The sequence below is a fragment of the Triturus cristatus genome, chromosome 4_2, assembly GCF_964204655.1.
Source record: "Triturus cristatus chromosome 4_2, aTriCri1.1, whole genome shotgun sequence".
Taxonomy (NCBI): Eukaryota; Metazoa; Chordata; class Amphibia; order Caudata; family Salamandridae; genus Triturus; species Triturus cristatus.
Window position 1 is genome coordinate 96,329,567 of NC_140586.1, and position 15,678 is coordinate 96,345,244.

The window sequence follows — 15,678 nt, forward strand, 5'->3', positions numbered from 1 at the left end:
AAATTCTGCCCTTTGCAACATTAGTTCAGCCTTTGTCATAATATATTGGATTTCTACACAGAATAATATTGATCTGAATTGAGATCACCACTAGACCAACAACGATCTCTAAATTTGCAGATAGTGGTTCATCAGGGTGGCGGACGCAACTCTGCCATACTGACACACAGAATACCGTCCAACAAACTCTAAATCACCCCCAGAGTTATTCTTAAATGTTTACAGTTCATAGTTCAGTGTACCAGGAATTGCCAGAGTTTTAGGCTAAGAAGGTTTTCTTCCATGCTTATAATAGAGTCCTGTGTTCAGCGAAGTCTCTTTCACTCTGTCCTCCTCCCACTCACATTGTAAGTACAGGTCACATGCAGCTACTATGACCTGTAATTCCTGGCATTTTTCTCTTCATCCAAATATGGTGCTCTCACTTTAAGAAACATCGGAAATATGTGCATTTTAGTGCCCAGTTATGTGGGCACTTATGCAGCAAATACTAGGCCCCTATCACCACGGGAACATTACTTTTTATGACTTTCCTGTGGCAATAGGAGCTTCTCCTTATTTACAAGGCAGCGTTTAAGGCCCCCTTTCCCGCTATGCTTAGCCTGTAATGGGAGGGCAATGGGTGTTGCTGTGGGCGTCCCACCACAACACCCATTGATTCTGATGCTGCCACCTATTTACAAGGAGGTGTAAATAGGAGGCAGCACCAGAATTAGGACCAGGGAAAACCTGGTCCTACTTTGGCGCAACGAGGAGAAATTTTTCCTTTCTCCTCGTTATTGCTGTTTTCATGTGTGCCTCGTTAGCAATTATTTAAAAAAATGCTGTTTTGCAACTTCTAGGTGTGCTGCATTAAGCAGCACATATGGAAGTTACAAAACGGCATTTAAAGATTGTTTATGTGCAGGAAGGGGGACCTTTGTCTAGGCTCACTTGCCGCACACCTTAGACTTTGGGTCCATTGCATATTTCCATACCTAACTGAATGGCTTGTCAAAGCTAAGAACGAAAAGGAAGCAGTAGCATCTACCTCAGCCTGGCTTAATTGTTAGAAATCATCTCTGATATGGTTGACAAGATTCAGTAGTTGGAGGCCATCCCAGACCTGAAGGTAGGGAAAGGTGTCCTTAGAGAGGATAGTATTGTACGACTGCAGGCAAAAGTGAAAAAATGCAAACACCTTCAGGCCATGTCAGTCAGCACTTAATACACATCCATGCTTGAAATGGTATTCTACTACATTCTCCATGTACTTAACTCCCCCCCTCACATGGGACCACTGCAAGAAGAAAATGGAACTTTAAATCATCAAGTAAAAACAGGGCCGAATTAAATTCTCAAGCTCACCTATTTCTGCAATCTCTGATGTCCCTGAGATTGAGATGGTACCCCTGACCTGGAGGATCAATCATGATGTCACCATTTGTTCTAATTACCACAAAAGCTCACTATATATTGGAAAGTCCATTCAATTATCCTTGCAATATACAAGATACTTTCTAAAGCTGATAACGTTTTTATTTCTGTTATTCATTGGTCACTTGAATGATTCTTTTTGTGAATATTCTGAATGCTTTTTACAATATGTAATGCTAAAAATGCTGCTTATCGCAAACCTTCTGATATTCCAAACTCCAGAAGTGGTTGTGTTAGGTCTTATAATGGAATCAGAAAAGCTACAAAAAATAGGAAAAATTTGATGAACACACTTATCATACTTATTTGCAAGAGCATGTCTAAAGAATGTACAGTGATGACAAGCAATATTTAGAGACTTTCATCGCCAGTATATTTTTCAGATAACTGTGCCTCTAAAGGCTTCCTTAGGTCATGTGACATAGGCTTCTTGACGAAAATCAAAATATACCGTCATATAGCAAACATTAATTTTCCTTTATCATTTCAACAATGGCAATCCGTATTTGGCCATCTCCTTTATTACAAGGAAAGATGAGGCCCTCCCAGGCCATACAGACTTGGTTTCCTGCCCTCCATTTTCTCATGCTCCATCATCATGATCCATTACAAATTGGTAACATTAAGCAGCTTATAATCATGTGTCTCCATGGTACCACAGAGAGTAAATTGTCCTCTAGGTATAGGGACATGTACAAGATATACAAATGTAAGTGTTGCCAGGGGTGTTTCATCACGTTGGCATTTATATATCAAGAGAAACCTCGATAACTTGAACAAAAGAGAAGTACAGCGAGTATGTCAGATTTTTACCATATTCAAGACAAGTAATTCAACAACCTTTTTTTGTAGTATTGTGACAGTGTTATATAGATGCCTTTCAGAAAATATTTGGGGCAGTTTTCTCTACTCAGTAAAAACAGCGATAGGAGAATTTATATCAGTTGGAGTACCGCCTGTGAGTACTGAACCATAGGTAGGTGAAATTCTAAGAAAAGGTTTCTGTAAATTGAATGATATGCTGTATGTCTGGACAGTTTACAAGACCTTATGCTGTACACACTATAAAGCTGCTGATTAATAGTGTGTCCAATTTAGTGCAACCATGAATAAGAGTTAATTACCATATTCTTTAACTTCAAACTCTGTGCTGTAGGTCTCCTGAGGTGCATTCTCATACTTCGCAACAATCTTCCAAAATCCCAGACTACAAGAGACATGGAAAGGTTAGTCCAATTATGCAGAGGAAAGGCGTCATTGAAGCAGCACTGATAGAAAGTTTGCTTTCTTACTTTATTTTATTTTGTTATTCAGAAAACTCAATAATGCAAGTTGTGGTATGATTCTAAACACTTACACCAATTTCATTACAAAACTTACCAACAACAAAGTTTATAAGATACAAATCTAAAAACAATGAAAACATTGCAAAGATTTCTGAAATAAGTTAAATATGCTCAGCTGATAACAACCTAAAACTCAATTAAAGTGGACAGAGTACAAATGGCAGTCTTCCAATAAGTTCCCAGGGAATATAACAATTTCCCTATGGTTTCATAGTAAAATAAGACTTCAGTCTGGTTTCAAAAAGACAGTGAACAGCAGTCTGATCATTGCTGGAGCAATGAAGTCTTATAAATGCAGCCAAATGTAATTTGGTGTGCAAAGTGGTAGGGTATCTGGAACTTTGATAGGTTTCTGCATTAGGCATCTGCATCTGATATTAAATTGATGAGAAATTGACAGCCAGCGTAACTGCTCTCATCCTTATGTTGGATGGTCATTTTTTGCAGATAAAAGAAAAGCCTGGTAAGTTTGTAGTGGATTTTCTGCAAGTTTGACAATGATGTACCTGAAATATTTAGGTAATCAACCGTAATGTATAGTACTCAAAATAAAACAATAACTCTAGCAGAAGCTTCCTTTGCTCGATTTTAAACAGGGAACAGACCAGAGATAGGGTGTATAAATAGAAATCCACTGATTTTACCATTTACTTCACTTGAGACTCAAAGGATTGCTTTATTGGTCAAATAAACTTACAGAACATGAAACAACAGCTTCAATCGTGTCATCTTAATTTTCATCAACTTTAAAATATCACTACGTATGTTTTCCAATCAGTAACTTTTTTTACAAAGACAACTCTCACTTCCTACAAAAATGTATATCTTAAAATACCCATCTTAGACACAAAATAGTCTAATTTTTCTAGGTGATTCAATTGGAATTCAACATTGTGTAAATCAGCAGCCTGTTTTTCTTAAAAGTGCAAAATGCAGAAACTGATATTAAGCAACTTCATATAGAGGAAATAAAAATATTCCTCTAATTCATATGTTTCTCAGCAACACAATGCCTTATATAAACATAGGTTGAAGTTCAATAGGTTCTACTTTAAAAAAAAAAAAATCAATCTGCTTCCTTTTCTTCCTGGTAGAGAGGAAAGGTCCATTAAGAAGAATGGGTGAGTGTAATAGGTCCAGAGTGTATATAATAACGTTTCAGTAACAGAAAAGCACAATAAATTCCTGTTGTTCATTGTGAATAACCAACACTGTGAACACAAACTCTTACCCGTCAGACTCATTTTCATCCAGTTCACAATGATCATAGCACCTCAACTCCTGGAAATACAACTATTTACCCTTTGCTCAGATGACTAGCTCCTTGAAGGGAGCTCTCACACAAACTTGATGCAAGTGTTTTACATGAGCTGTGAAGTTATCTGGAATCAAGGGCATCAGATAAACAACAGCATGTGTGTCTCAATACCAGTGGAGAAGATTCAGCTTTTGTGTGGTGTGCTGGATACACGTGTCACAGAACTGCATCCTTCACATTCACAAGATGGATTATCATTTACCCACGAGAAATGTATTTTCCTTCAAACTAATCCTCACCCTGCAGTCAGACCAGATATTGTCTCTTTTCAGATCAGTGGCTTCCTGCACATTCATCATATCCAATGCCTGCCTGGACATTAGAAATCTATAGGAATATCTAGAGGATCACTAGTGTCAGACATCAGGGAGCTTGAAGAAAAGGCTGAATGTAACAGCCACAGATGTGGAAATTATCTCTTGGTGGTGCCATAAAAGGAATATATGGTGATGAGTGTTTTTTTCTGTCCAGTCAACCATAACAGATGCTTCCATGATGCGTTGGGGGGACTTGCATGGACTACCTAAGACGTCATACCATATTAATATGCTGCCACACGGTGATATCTAACTAAAACTCCAATCTTTTCTTCCCTAATTTAGAGACATTCCTCTTCAAACTGACAAAATAACCACCACGTGAGATCTCTTTCCTCTCCCTCTCCCTTTCTTCTCCCTCTCCCTTTCCTCTTCCTCCCCGTCCCAAAATCTTTTGCCCAGGCTGGAGAGCAGCATCCTCTATCACAGCCATCCATGATTAAATTTACCCATCTGACTCAAGGGTGACTGCAGATGAAATCTAGCCGTGCCTTCAAATGGGAAAGGTTCTGTTTATGGTGCCTTGACAAGTTTCCCCTTAGAAAAGTATGCAGAGACCGATGTTTTTCCCTCTCCTTTACTTGGTCAAGTCAGTTACTCTATGCTCCCAGAAAGGGAGTAGCGGCTGTCTCGGAATGGGGGTGGTGATTCAGGGGCATGAAAAATAAAATAAACTTACCTGTGAATTCCGCCGCTGCCTTTCTTCGGTCCTCTTCTCTCGGCAGTGCACTGGCAGAATGGCAGCAACGAGGCTCCCAGACTTTTACAGCAGCATTGTGTTTGGTCTGAGCGCCGTGGTTCTGCGCCTAGAGAGGGACTGGAAGGACTGGAAGTTTGTGCATGTTCCTCACCAGGCTGTGCATAACAGCCTGGCGGGGAACATGCAAAGTGCGCATTACTGTTTGGTCGGCCAGGCCGGCTGGCCAAACCATCATGCACACTTAGGGAGTGCAAACCGCTCCTCCCCTGCTCTGGCCAGCCCCGCCCAGCCCTACCCTGGCTCAGAGTTGTCAGTGAAAAAACAATTATAATATTGTCATGTTATTATCATTTTCTTTTTGTTTTTTTTCACTGCCCAAAGAGCAGTGGGGCGATGCTCCTCCATCTTAGCGGAGGAGGAGGGAGCTGCTACTACAAAAAGCTTCATCTGACTGCCATTGTGACTTATAGTTATTACCCTTCTCAGGCTCTCTTTTCAGCTTTCCGGTGCTAAAATATTATTGGAAGGCCTTAGTAAGGTGTTCCCCCTGTAAAAAGAAAAACTCCTCCCCTTTGGGAGTAAAATGTAGTCCATATACATTGATGGTTCCTCAAAATTAAAAAATTACCACCCATTCTCCCTCCTTCCCTACCTAGCCAAGATCCTGGAAGCTCATTTTACTCACCATCTTTGCTCCTTCATTGAAAGCTCCTCATTTTTAGACTCACACAAGGCGGGCTTCCAGCCCGGTCACTCCATGGAATCTTTAATTCTCTCCATAGTAGATGATAGGAGAGAGGAGGCAGACAAAGGTCAGGCCCAGGTGTTAGTCTTTCTGGATCTCTCTGCGGCCTTTGACACAGTGGATCATGACATCCTTCTTGACTGTGTGGCTGAGGGGACGTGCTCTGGATTGGATAAAATCTTTTCTATCGGATAGCTCACAATTGGTTCTCCTCTCCCCCTTCTACTCTTCCAAGGGTAAGCTCAGTTACGACGAACTGTTGCGGATTAAAAGGAATTGCACAAGAGAGTGTGATTTCCAGGTGGCAGCTGCTTTTACTGCATTAAGGTTTCAAGTGCGAGGTTACTCAAGGGAGGTTCTATCGAAGGCTAAAAAGAAGGTGAATACTAGGTCGGGAATAGAACTGGTCAGTGGTGTGTCTGCCTCTAAAAAGAAAAAGATTGGAACTGCTGAAACACATTTGAAGGATTGCAGAATGATCACCAACTATTCAAGCAATGCCAATGATATAAGGAAATTGTTGAGAAAAAACTGGCACATTTTGAAAGCTGATCCCATTATAGGGTAAGATCTTGCTAGGTCTCCCTTGCTGACATTCAGGAAAGAACGGTCATTAAAAGATCAGCTGGTATAAAGCCATTATGTGAAAGAGAATAGGCAGTAATGTTTTGGCCAAAGATGCAAGGCCTGTAAGAACAGTCACAAGGTTTTATCTTACGATGTACCTGGCCTCAAGATTCCTAAAATAATTGGGAAATTTATGAACTGTAATACAAGCCACACGGTATACTGTTTAGTATGTCTATGTGGATTAAGGTATATCGAAAGTACCATACATCCAACAAAAGTATGGATCTTGGAACATCTTAGAGCCATTGCCACCAAGGATGTTACTTATCTGGTGGCAAGACACTTTGAAAGCCATCACAATAGCAACAGGGATCGGTTGCGCTTTTTTTGTTTGAACCAGGTGCCCAAAGATCTACGAGGTGGGGTCAGACAGTTAAAGCTTCGTAGACTGAAGTCTAGATACATCATAGACATACAAACGAAGATGCCCTATGGATTGAACAGTGGGGAAGAATTAGCCATACACCTGTAAAACTAAAGTACTGGGGTCTGGATTATGTACACTACTGTGATGAAATTGAGGGGAACTATTTACTTATTGGGTTTTCATTGGAAGGGTGGGTTAATTTGTGTTGTATATATTAACTGTGTTGTTTTGAAGCATTAGTTAAGTGTACTGGGCATGCCCATTATGGGCTAAATAATGAAATTATTCCGCACGTGTAAAAATTCATGAGACATGAAATGTATTTGTGTGCCCATTCATGGCGAGAAGTTTAGCTTCATCTTATGCATTCAAACAACATATATATGAATTGAGTATACGATTTTGTATGTTTAAAGATGGCTAATACCAGGAACAACAAGGACAGCAGTCCTTTGTCAATTTTGACATTCTTTACCCACCAATGAATTATGTATTTAAGTAACGCTGTCTCTGGCTGCCTGTTGATATTGAAAAAGGCAGTTGCGTCTTGTGTACATTTAACCCCTAATAAAATCTGGGTAAATATGCGCTTGTGAGTGCTGGGATTTTGTATACCCTGAAGCTGCGATACTTAGCGCGGTTCTGCCCACGCACACATAGCACCCGTCCGAGAGTGCAGGTACTCAGGGGGAGGTTTTGGAGCAGAATTTATGTATATATATATATCAAAATCTGCATTGGCTGCTAAGAGATGAAAATAAATGAAGATTTGAAGAAAGTTGCTGGAGTGCGACCTTTTACTTCCACAGGGGAGTGTTGTGTGCATATATATATATGCACACAATGTTCTTCACAGATCCGCTTCCTGCCTGTGTTTGCCAGTGAACAAGAGCGTCCTAATCGCTCGAAACGCGTATGGCTCTTGAAACGCGTGGAGCATGCTGTCTACACTGCCGCCTGTGGTTTGGTGTGTAATCCTGACGTGTGAGGCTCCTCTAAGGGCAACCTTCTGTGTTTGATGTTATAGCGGCTCGCTCGGCCGCGAGGAGCCCCGACGCTTGCGGGCGGATCCAGAGTACAGAGAATCACCGGTCCTCCTGGGACGTCAGGAGCCTCGCCCGCAGTGACATTGGACAATGTGGTACAGCGGTGCATCCTGCGCTTTTCACCCAACAGGGTATTTTATTTTCAACATAGGCAGGATTTGTGGCCACTTGTCAAGAGAATGATGGAGTCCTTCAGCAATACTTGGACTACAAGGACCAGCATGCTAATGGGCACGCCCACATGGGTTGGACTCCAAAATTTCAATAAAAGCAATGTTCTTCACAGATCCGCTTCCTGCCTGTGTTTGCCAGTGAACAAGAGTGTCCTAATCGCTCGAAACGCGTATGGCTCTTGAAACGCGTGGAGCATGCTGTCTACACTGCCGCCTGTGGTTTGGTGTGTAATCCTGACATGTGAGGCTCCTCTAAGGGCAACCTTCTGTGTTTGATATATGTATATATATATATATATATTTATATATATATATATATATGCAGTATAAGTCAAAGAAATACCCTTTCAGGCATAGAGTGACGAATAAATTATGCAAAAAAGAAGCAGAGAACTCTGGGTAGTTCTCAAGTTTAGGTGGAAAGCAACTCCTGTATCATCAGACATTTGAGGTGAGCAGATCTAGAGTGTCGCTGGTGTTGAGAGTGCTCCATACAGGAGCTGCTTTCCACCTAAACTTGAGAACTACCCAGAGGTCTCTGCTTCTTTTTTGCATAATTATTCGTCACTCTATGCCTGAAAGGGTATTTCTTTGATATATATATATATATATATATATATATATATATATATATATATATATATATATATATATATATATATATATATATATATATATATTCACTGAACCACCATAGGTTTCAGGGGCGTTATAGTTAGCTGGACTTTTCACTCGTACAAAACCATTGAAATTCCCCCGTTATAGTTAGTTCAGCTAACTATAACTCGCGCGCCCGCAATGCACTGCTGATGACGTCACATGTTACATCACTCATGACATGGTCAGTGACATCACTCATGACATCTCAAATGACATCACTGATGACATCATCCAGTGAATGTGTGTTTTTCTGAAAATTACATATGTTTTATATATGTATATCTCAAGGTCGATGGAAGAATAAATGGGTATATAAGTGTCTAAATGGATGATTTGTTTTTGAAAAATTGATTGTATAACTGACTGATTAAGTGTATTTTAGTGAATACATGGCTTAGTGAGTAATGTTTAAATGTGTAAATATCTGTATCAGTCTTTCACTTTGTGTATAAGTGGCTGCATGGGTTGGTGAGTAGCTACATGAGTGTCTATATAGATTATTAGTTGGTTTTTTGAGTATCAGTATGAGTGTCTGAGTGTCTGTATGGTTCGGTGGGGGGTATTACGTAGTGCATAGGTGCATGAATGAGTGACTCACTGTTTGTATGTTGAAGACAGCATGTGTGCAGGACTGTATGGGTGGATGAGTGTGTGCATGGGTGTGTTAGTGAGTGATAGACTGTCTCAATAGTGTCTTTATGAGTAACTACATATGTTTTAAACTAGTATATGTGACTATTGGTGTATATAAGTGAGTATATGTGAGAGTGAGAGATTGAAAGAGTTCCTGTATGAATCAGTATGTGTTTCTATAAGTGATTGTTTAAAAGACTAAGTATGTGTAAGTTTCTGTAGAAGTAAGTGTGGTGGTGTGTGTATAACTGTATATGCAAATAAATGGATGTTTGATTCTTTATTAGCATGAGAGACTATGTGTGTGAGTAACTCTATGGATGAGTGGCGTTGTGTAACAGGATGTATAGGTGTGTTAGTACATATGATGAGTGAGTACATGTATGAGTGACTGTATATGACTGTTGGTGAATGAGTGGATTGTATGTGGATCTTAGAATTACTGAATAGGTTGTTGTAACTGGTATTGGTATGTCCATTGTTTTCAACATTGTAGTTTCTATTTTTGAATGTGTGTATCAAAGGTTATATTAGGGGAAGAGGAGGTCTGCCACTCTATCACAAGGATGATGTCATCAGTGATGTCATTAGTGATGTCATTTGAGATGTCATCAGTGATGTCATGAGTGATGTCACTGACCATGTCATGAGTGATGTAATATGTGACGTCATCAGCAGTGCATTGCGGGCGCGCGAGTTATAGTTAGCTGAACTAACTATAACGGGGGAATTTCAATGGTTTTGTACGAGTGAAAAGTCCATCTAACTATAACGCCCCTGAAACCTATGTTTTTTTCAGTAAATTTCTAAGGTTTTTTAAATGCTAATTCCTAACTATAACGTGGCTGAAACCTATGGTTTTTTCAGTGAATTTCAAAGGTATTTTAAATGCTAATTTCTAACTATGCCTACAGAGATAGGACATGTGAAGAAAGAAGAAAAAATGCACAGAAAGAAAAAAAAGAAATGCAGAAAGAAGCAACAGAAGTCCTCAAAGACGAAGAAAAGTGCAGGAAGAAGGATAACGTGCAGAAAGAACAAACAGAAGAGCAGAAAGAAGCCTTGTTGCAAAATCATCCTGTACCCTCAACTTTTTCAGAAGGATACTGGTGGTAACTGAGTCTGACTAACCAGTCCTAGAGACAGTGCTGTGTTAAAAGACACTCAGAATACAGTTAAAACACTTACATACACTAGGGAACACTATGCGTTGGGGTCCCCCTGTGATCAGCATGACCTCCTCTGTAAGCCCCTAGTAATTAATAGGGCAGGGGATTAAAACTACCTCTTAAAACGCGCCACGGGGCGTGTTTTCACACGTCACCTCAGGCCCCGTCCCCTCACTTCCCCACTGTGTAAACACGCCCTGTGGCCATTTTAAGTTGGGAGATTAAGTCCCCTTGAATCCTGAGGGTCCCTAGGGTCCAACTAGACCACTAGGTACCTCCAGTAAGTGCCACAGAGCTGCGTTGCAGAGAGATGTAAAAAGGGGCACGGCCTAGACCACCTCTCTGCAACGCAGCGGAGTGGTGCTTACTGGAAGCACCTGGTGGGCTAGTTGGCCCCCAGGGTCCCTCAGGATTGAAGGGGAATTATTTCCCCAACTTAAAACACGCCACAGGGCTTGTTTGCACACGTTAACTCAGGCCCCGTCCCCTCACTTCACCACTGTGTAAACACGCCCTGTGGCCGTTAATAGTTGGGAGATTAAGTTCATTTGAATCCTGAGGGTCCCTAGGGTCCAACTAGCCCACTAGGTACCTCCAGTATGCGCCACAGAGCTGTGTTGCAGAGAGGTGTAAAAAGTGGCACGACCTGGACCACCTCTCTGCAACGCAGCTCGGTGGCGCTTACTGGAAGCACCTGGTGGGCTAGTTAGCCCCCAGGGGCCCTCAGGATTGAAGGGGAATTATTTCCCCAACTTAAAACGCGCCATAGGGCGTGTTTGCACATGTCACCTCAGGCCCCGTCCCCTTCCTTCCCCACTGTGTAAACATGCCCTGTGGCCATTTTTTAAGTTGGGAGATTAAGTCCCCTTGAATCCTGAGGATCCCTAGGGGCAAAATAGCCCACTAGGTACGTCCAGTAAGCGCCATTGCAGAGAGGTGTAAAAAGGGGCACGGCCTGCACCACCTCTCTGCAACGCAGAGCAGTGGCACTTACTGGAAGCACCTGGTGGGCTAGTTGGCCCCCAGGGTCCCTCAGGATTGAAAGGGAATTATTTCCCCAATTTAAAACGCGCCACAGGGCGTGTTTGCACACGTCACTTCAGGCCCAGTCCCCTCCCTTCACCACTGTGTAAACGCGCCCTGTGGCCATTCTAAGTTGAGAGATTAAGTCCCCTTGAATCCTAAGGGTCCCTAGGGTCAAACTAGCCCACTAGGTACCTCCAGTAAGCGCCACAGAGCTGCGTTGCATAGAGGTGTAAAAAGGGGCGTGGCCTCAGATCACCTGTCTGCAACGCAGCTCCCTGGCGCACACTAGAGATACCTGTTGGGCTAGTTGGCCCTCAGGGACCCTCAGTATTGAAGGGGAATTAATTCCCCAACTTACAACTGGCCAGGGGGCACGTTTGAAGAGTACTGCAAGGAGGGGGCGTGGCCTCCAGCGCGATGCCGGTCTTTAATTTTTTTTTTTTTTAAGAAGGAGGGCTGTGTGGCCCCCCCCTTTTTCTAATTTACATCCCCCAGGGCCTGCACCCTAATTTGTTTTGTTGAAAAAAAAAAATTTGGCCCTCCCAAGACCTTAATCGGCCCCGGGGACCCCAACCCCAGGGTCATGGCCTTTTTTTCATTTAAATTCTTTAGGAGGGGGCTGCGTTGCCACCCTCCTCAGGCCACTTATGGCTCCGGGGACCCCATCCCCCGGGGCCGGCCTTTGTTTTTTATTATTTTAAAAATATATATATTTATAGAAACACCTAGGACATGCTGGACAAACCGTATGTACCTATCACCATGACGATTTGCGTGATATTCATTAAAAGGCGACTATGCATAGAATGAATCCACATGGAATGTATTTACACCGCTAGTGAAGCTCTGACGTGTCTGACGCCCTACCGTGCCTAATCCCGGCGCCCCCGCCGGTGGGTACTCACCAAGTAGACACCCTTGTCGTTTATTTATACAAACATGGGTAGCTATTAACGGGCACCTTTAATATACATGCACACCAAGCCATTCAAAGGGGATTCGACAAAAATTCGACCAAACTATGCAAGAAACCCCCCTCACGGTTAATAAAAAACACATCCACCGCCGGTTGTGTAATACTTTTTATTTTACTCTCTGGAAAGGAGACAAACCTCACTTGAGAGTCACAGCGTGCTCCTGGCTGAGCCCAATGCTGTGTTACACCCACCAGTGCCCGCCGATTGCCTCACACCTCTGTGTTGTATTCCACCAGCTAGTGCGTATGCTATGACACTCTCTAGCCCATGTGCACTGTAACACCACCCCGTGAATATGTCATGCCACACTTGCCTTCGCACGGGTTATATTGCCCCATCTAACGTGCCTTCCTCGATGTGTATGTTATAACGCACAGCGCTATGCCATACATATTACAATCTGGGATCCATATCTTTGTCACAGTGCATATGCAACGTTACACTCCCCAGCACAAATTTTATATTACAACTTTAGAGGCTAGTTATGTTACACAACACTGCCCTGTGCATATTACACTCCAAGGCGCATATCGCATAGCACGCGCTAGTGCCTGTGCTATCTCGCGCTCTCCAATGAATCTGTCATTGCGCACAATGTATTGCATATTATATTTCACGCCCCGGTTCATCTTATATCACACTTTTTGGTGCATACCATATACTACCATATACTACATCTAGTTTTCATTTTCAATCGTGCTCTCAGGACTATGTTCTATATAACACTGCGTCCACCTACCCTTTTCACGGGCATTACATTTTGCGATGGGGGTGGAGGGTCAGGGGGTGTTTCTGCCAAGTGAGCCCGGAGTCACAGTCACAAACGTCCTCTTCTTCCTGAATAAAAGTGAGATTATGCTGCATACTTGTTCATATTTTAAGTAGTTCGGACAGACACACATTTTAAAAACAATAAAGTTCCTAATACCCACCTTCTCTGAACAGTTAGCTTGCTGCCCCATCCACCTCCTCCCTATCCTCTGTTGTCTGAATCCATGGACTAGCCTTCTCCCTCCTGCCATGCATGGTCTGATGTGCTGCCACTGCCCTCCATTTAGCATGATGTACCAGTCCACTCCTCCTGCCCTCCATTGCCCAATTCTATGGCCCATCACTGACCTCCTGCTTAGCCTCTGTGCTTAGCTTGCTGCCCCGATTCTCCTTCCCCCTGCCCTCCGATGTCTTTGTGCATGCCCCTGCTCCATCCTTTTTGCCCACTATGTTCCATGGACCTGCCACTCCTATCTGCTCTGAGTGTTCTGTTGAGCTGCCACTCCTCTCCCACCTGCCTAGCATTGTCAGATGACTGTAACCTGTCCCTGCCACCTCCACCCTGCCTGTCCACATGCCATGCCCCTATCCCCTTCCTCCTGTCCTCCATGGTCCATTTTACTGCCACACCCTTCTGCCCTCCCTGATCTGTTGTGCTGCAACTGCTCCTCCTGCCTGCCCTGCGCGGTTTGTTGTGAGGCCCCTTCCCCTGAACTCTCTTGTCTGTGCCCAGGTCCTGACCCTCCCTTCTATCCTCCATGGTCCTTTGTGCATGCCCCTGCACCCTCCTTCTTGCCCATCATAGCCATTGTGCTGCCACTAACCCTCCCGCTTGCCATGCATGGTCTTCTGTGCTGCCATGGCCCCTCCCACCTTCCCTGTGTGGTCAGCTAGCTGCCCCGGACCCCCTCCCACCTTCCCTCCATGGTCTGTGTGTATGCCACCATAGTCTCATTGTTGCTCTCCATGGTGTGTCTTGTTTCTAGTGCCCATCCTGCCTGACCTCCATGGTCATCTTGCTGCTCCTGCCCTGCCACCTTGCCCCCAGCTCTCTGTTTCCATGTGCAGACCCCCTATTCCCTCCCTCCTGGCTTGTCTGTTCCATTGTAATGCCCCTGATCCGTCCCTCCTGCCCTTTATGGTCTGTTATGCTGCAGCTTTCTCTCCTGTCTGTCCATTACGGTCAGCTAGCTACCATTGCCTCTTTCCCATCTGTTCTCTGTTGTTCATGTGCATGGTCCTGTCCCCTCCCTATTGCTTTCTCTGGATTGTTGTGCTGCACTCCCGTCCCGCATGCGCTGTGTGGTGTATTGTGCTGCTGCAAACCCTGATGCCTGCCCTGTAGGGTCAGTTTGGTGCACCTCTCCATGTCCCTCCTGTCCTCTGGTATCCGAGTCCATGTCCCTACCCCAATTCCTCCTGCCTGACATGATTAAATGTACCATACTTGCGAACATTTTGAACTTGGTAAGAGGGAGATTTGGAAAAAAAACTGGGGTATCGATTTTCCCCTTTGAGTTACATTGAAAAAGAGGAGATTGTAGACAGGAGACAGATCAAATAAAGCCCATTTGAGCTTAAAAACAGACGTTTCCTGACTGAAACGGGTCTGTTGGCATGTATGGTTGTACTACCACTGCCTCTTCCTTCTGCCCACAATGGTCTATTATATTGCCACAGCCTCTCTTGCCAGTCCTGTATTGTTGGTTTGTTGCCCCTGCCCCCCTTTCCACTGCCCTCCATAGTCTGTTGTGCTGCCACTGCCCTTCCTGCCTGCCCAGTGTGGTCAAATTGTTGCCTCTGCACTCTCCTACCTGCCTTTAATTTTCAGAGTCCGTGCCCCTGGCCTCTGCCTCTCAACAGTATCCCAATGAACAACTAGATTGCTAACATTCTATATTTATTACAAAAGTGTGGAACGCCTGACGTCATCTTGATTTAATCAAAACTGTAATACCTAGAGTATTTCCTTTAGAAATTACATATATGAGAGGGTCTTATTTGCATCAAAATTATGGTTAGTGCTCTAAAAAACTAAAATGAGGACATATTTGCTGAGTTTTCAAATAGCGACAAAGAACTTTTAAATTATTTGTAATCTTTATGTTTTTTTATCCAGTTGACCACTTGATTAAATGTTGCTCCTTGGCGAGAGGATGTGGTGTTACTTCCAGAGCTGCAGACTTTGCAACTGGGGAACCAGGTTGGAGTTTCTAGTTCAGCTCAACATTATGTGATTGTGGTCAAATCACTTAATCTCCCAGTGTCTACAACCAACATGAATTTGATCTTGTGTGATGTAACCAATGCTCATGTAAAGCATTCCAATACCTGACAAGTCTGCACTATATAAAACTGCAAATACACGAAAAATAAGTGTTTTG

The 15,678-nt window shown here is 43.2% G+C and overlaps 1 protein-coding gene across 2 annotated transcripts in view; it reads right to left on the minus strand.

The window, feature by feature from the left end:
- LOC146833084 (complement C3-like) overlaps positions 1-15,678 on the minus strand; it is a 595,871-nt gene that overhangs the window by 468,538 nt on the left and 111,655 nt on the right. For both annotated transcript variants that reach the window (XM_085600722.1, XM_085600721.1), the window contains exon 6: positions 2,541-2,623. In XM_085600722.1, the coding sequence (XP_085456848.1) occupies positions 2,541-2,623 (83 nt within the window). The remainder of the gene's footprint in view (positions 1-2,540; positions 2,624-15,678) is intronic.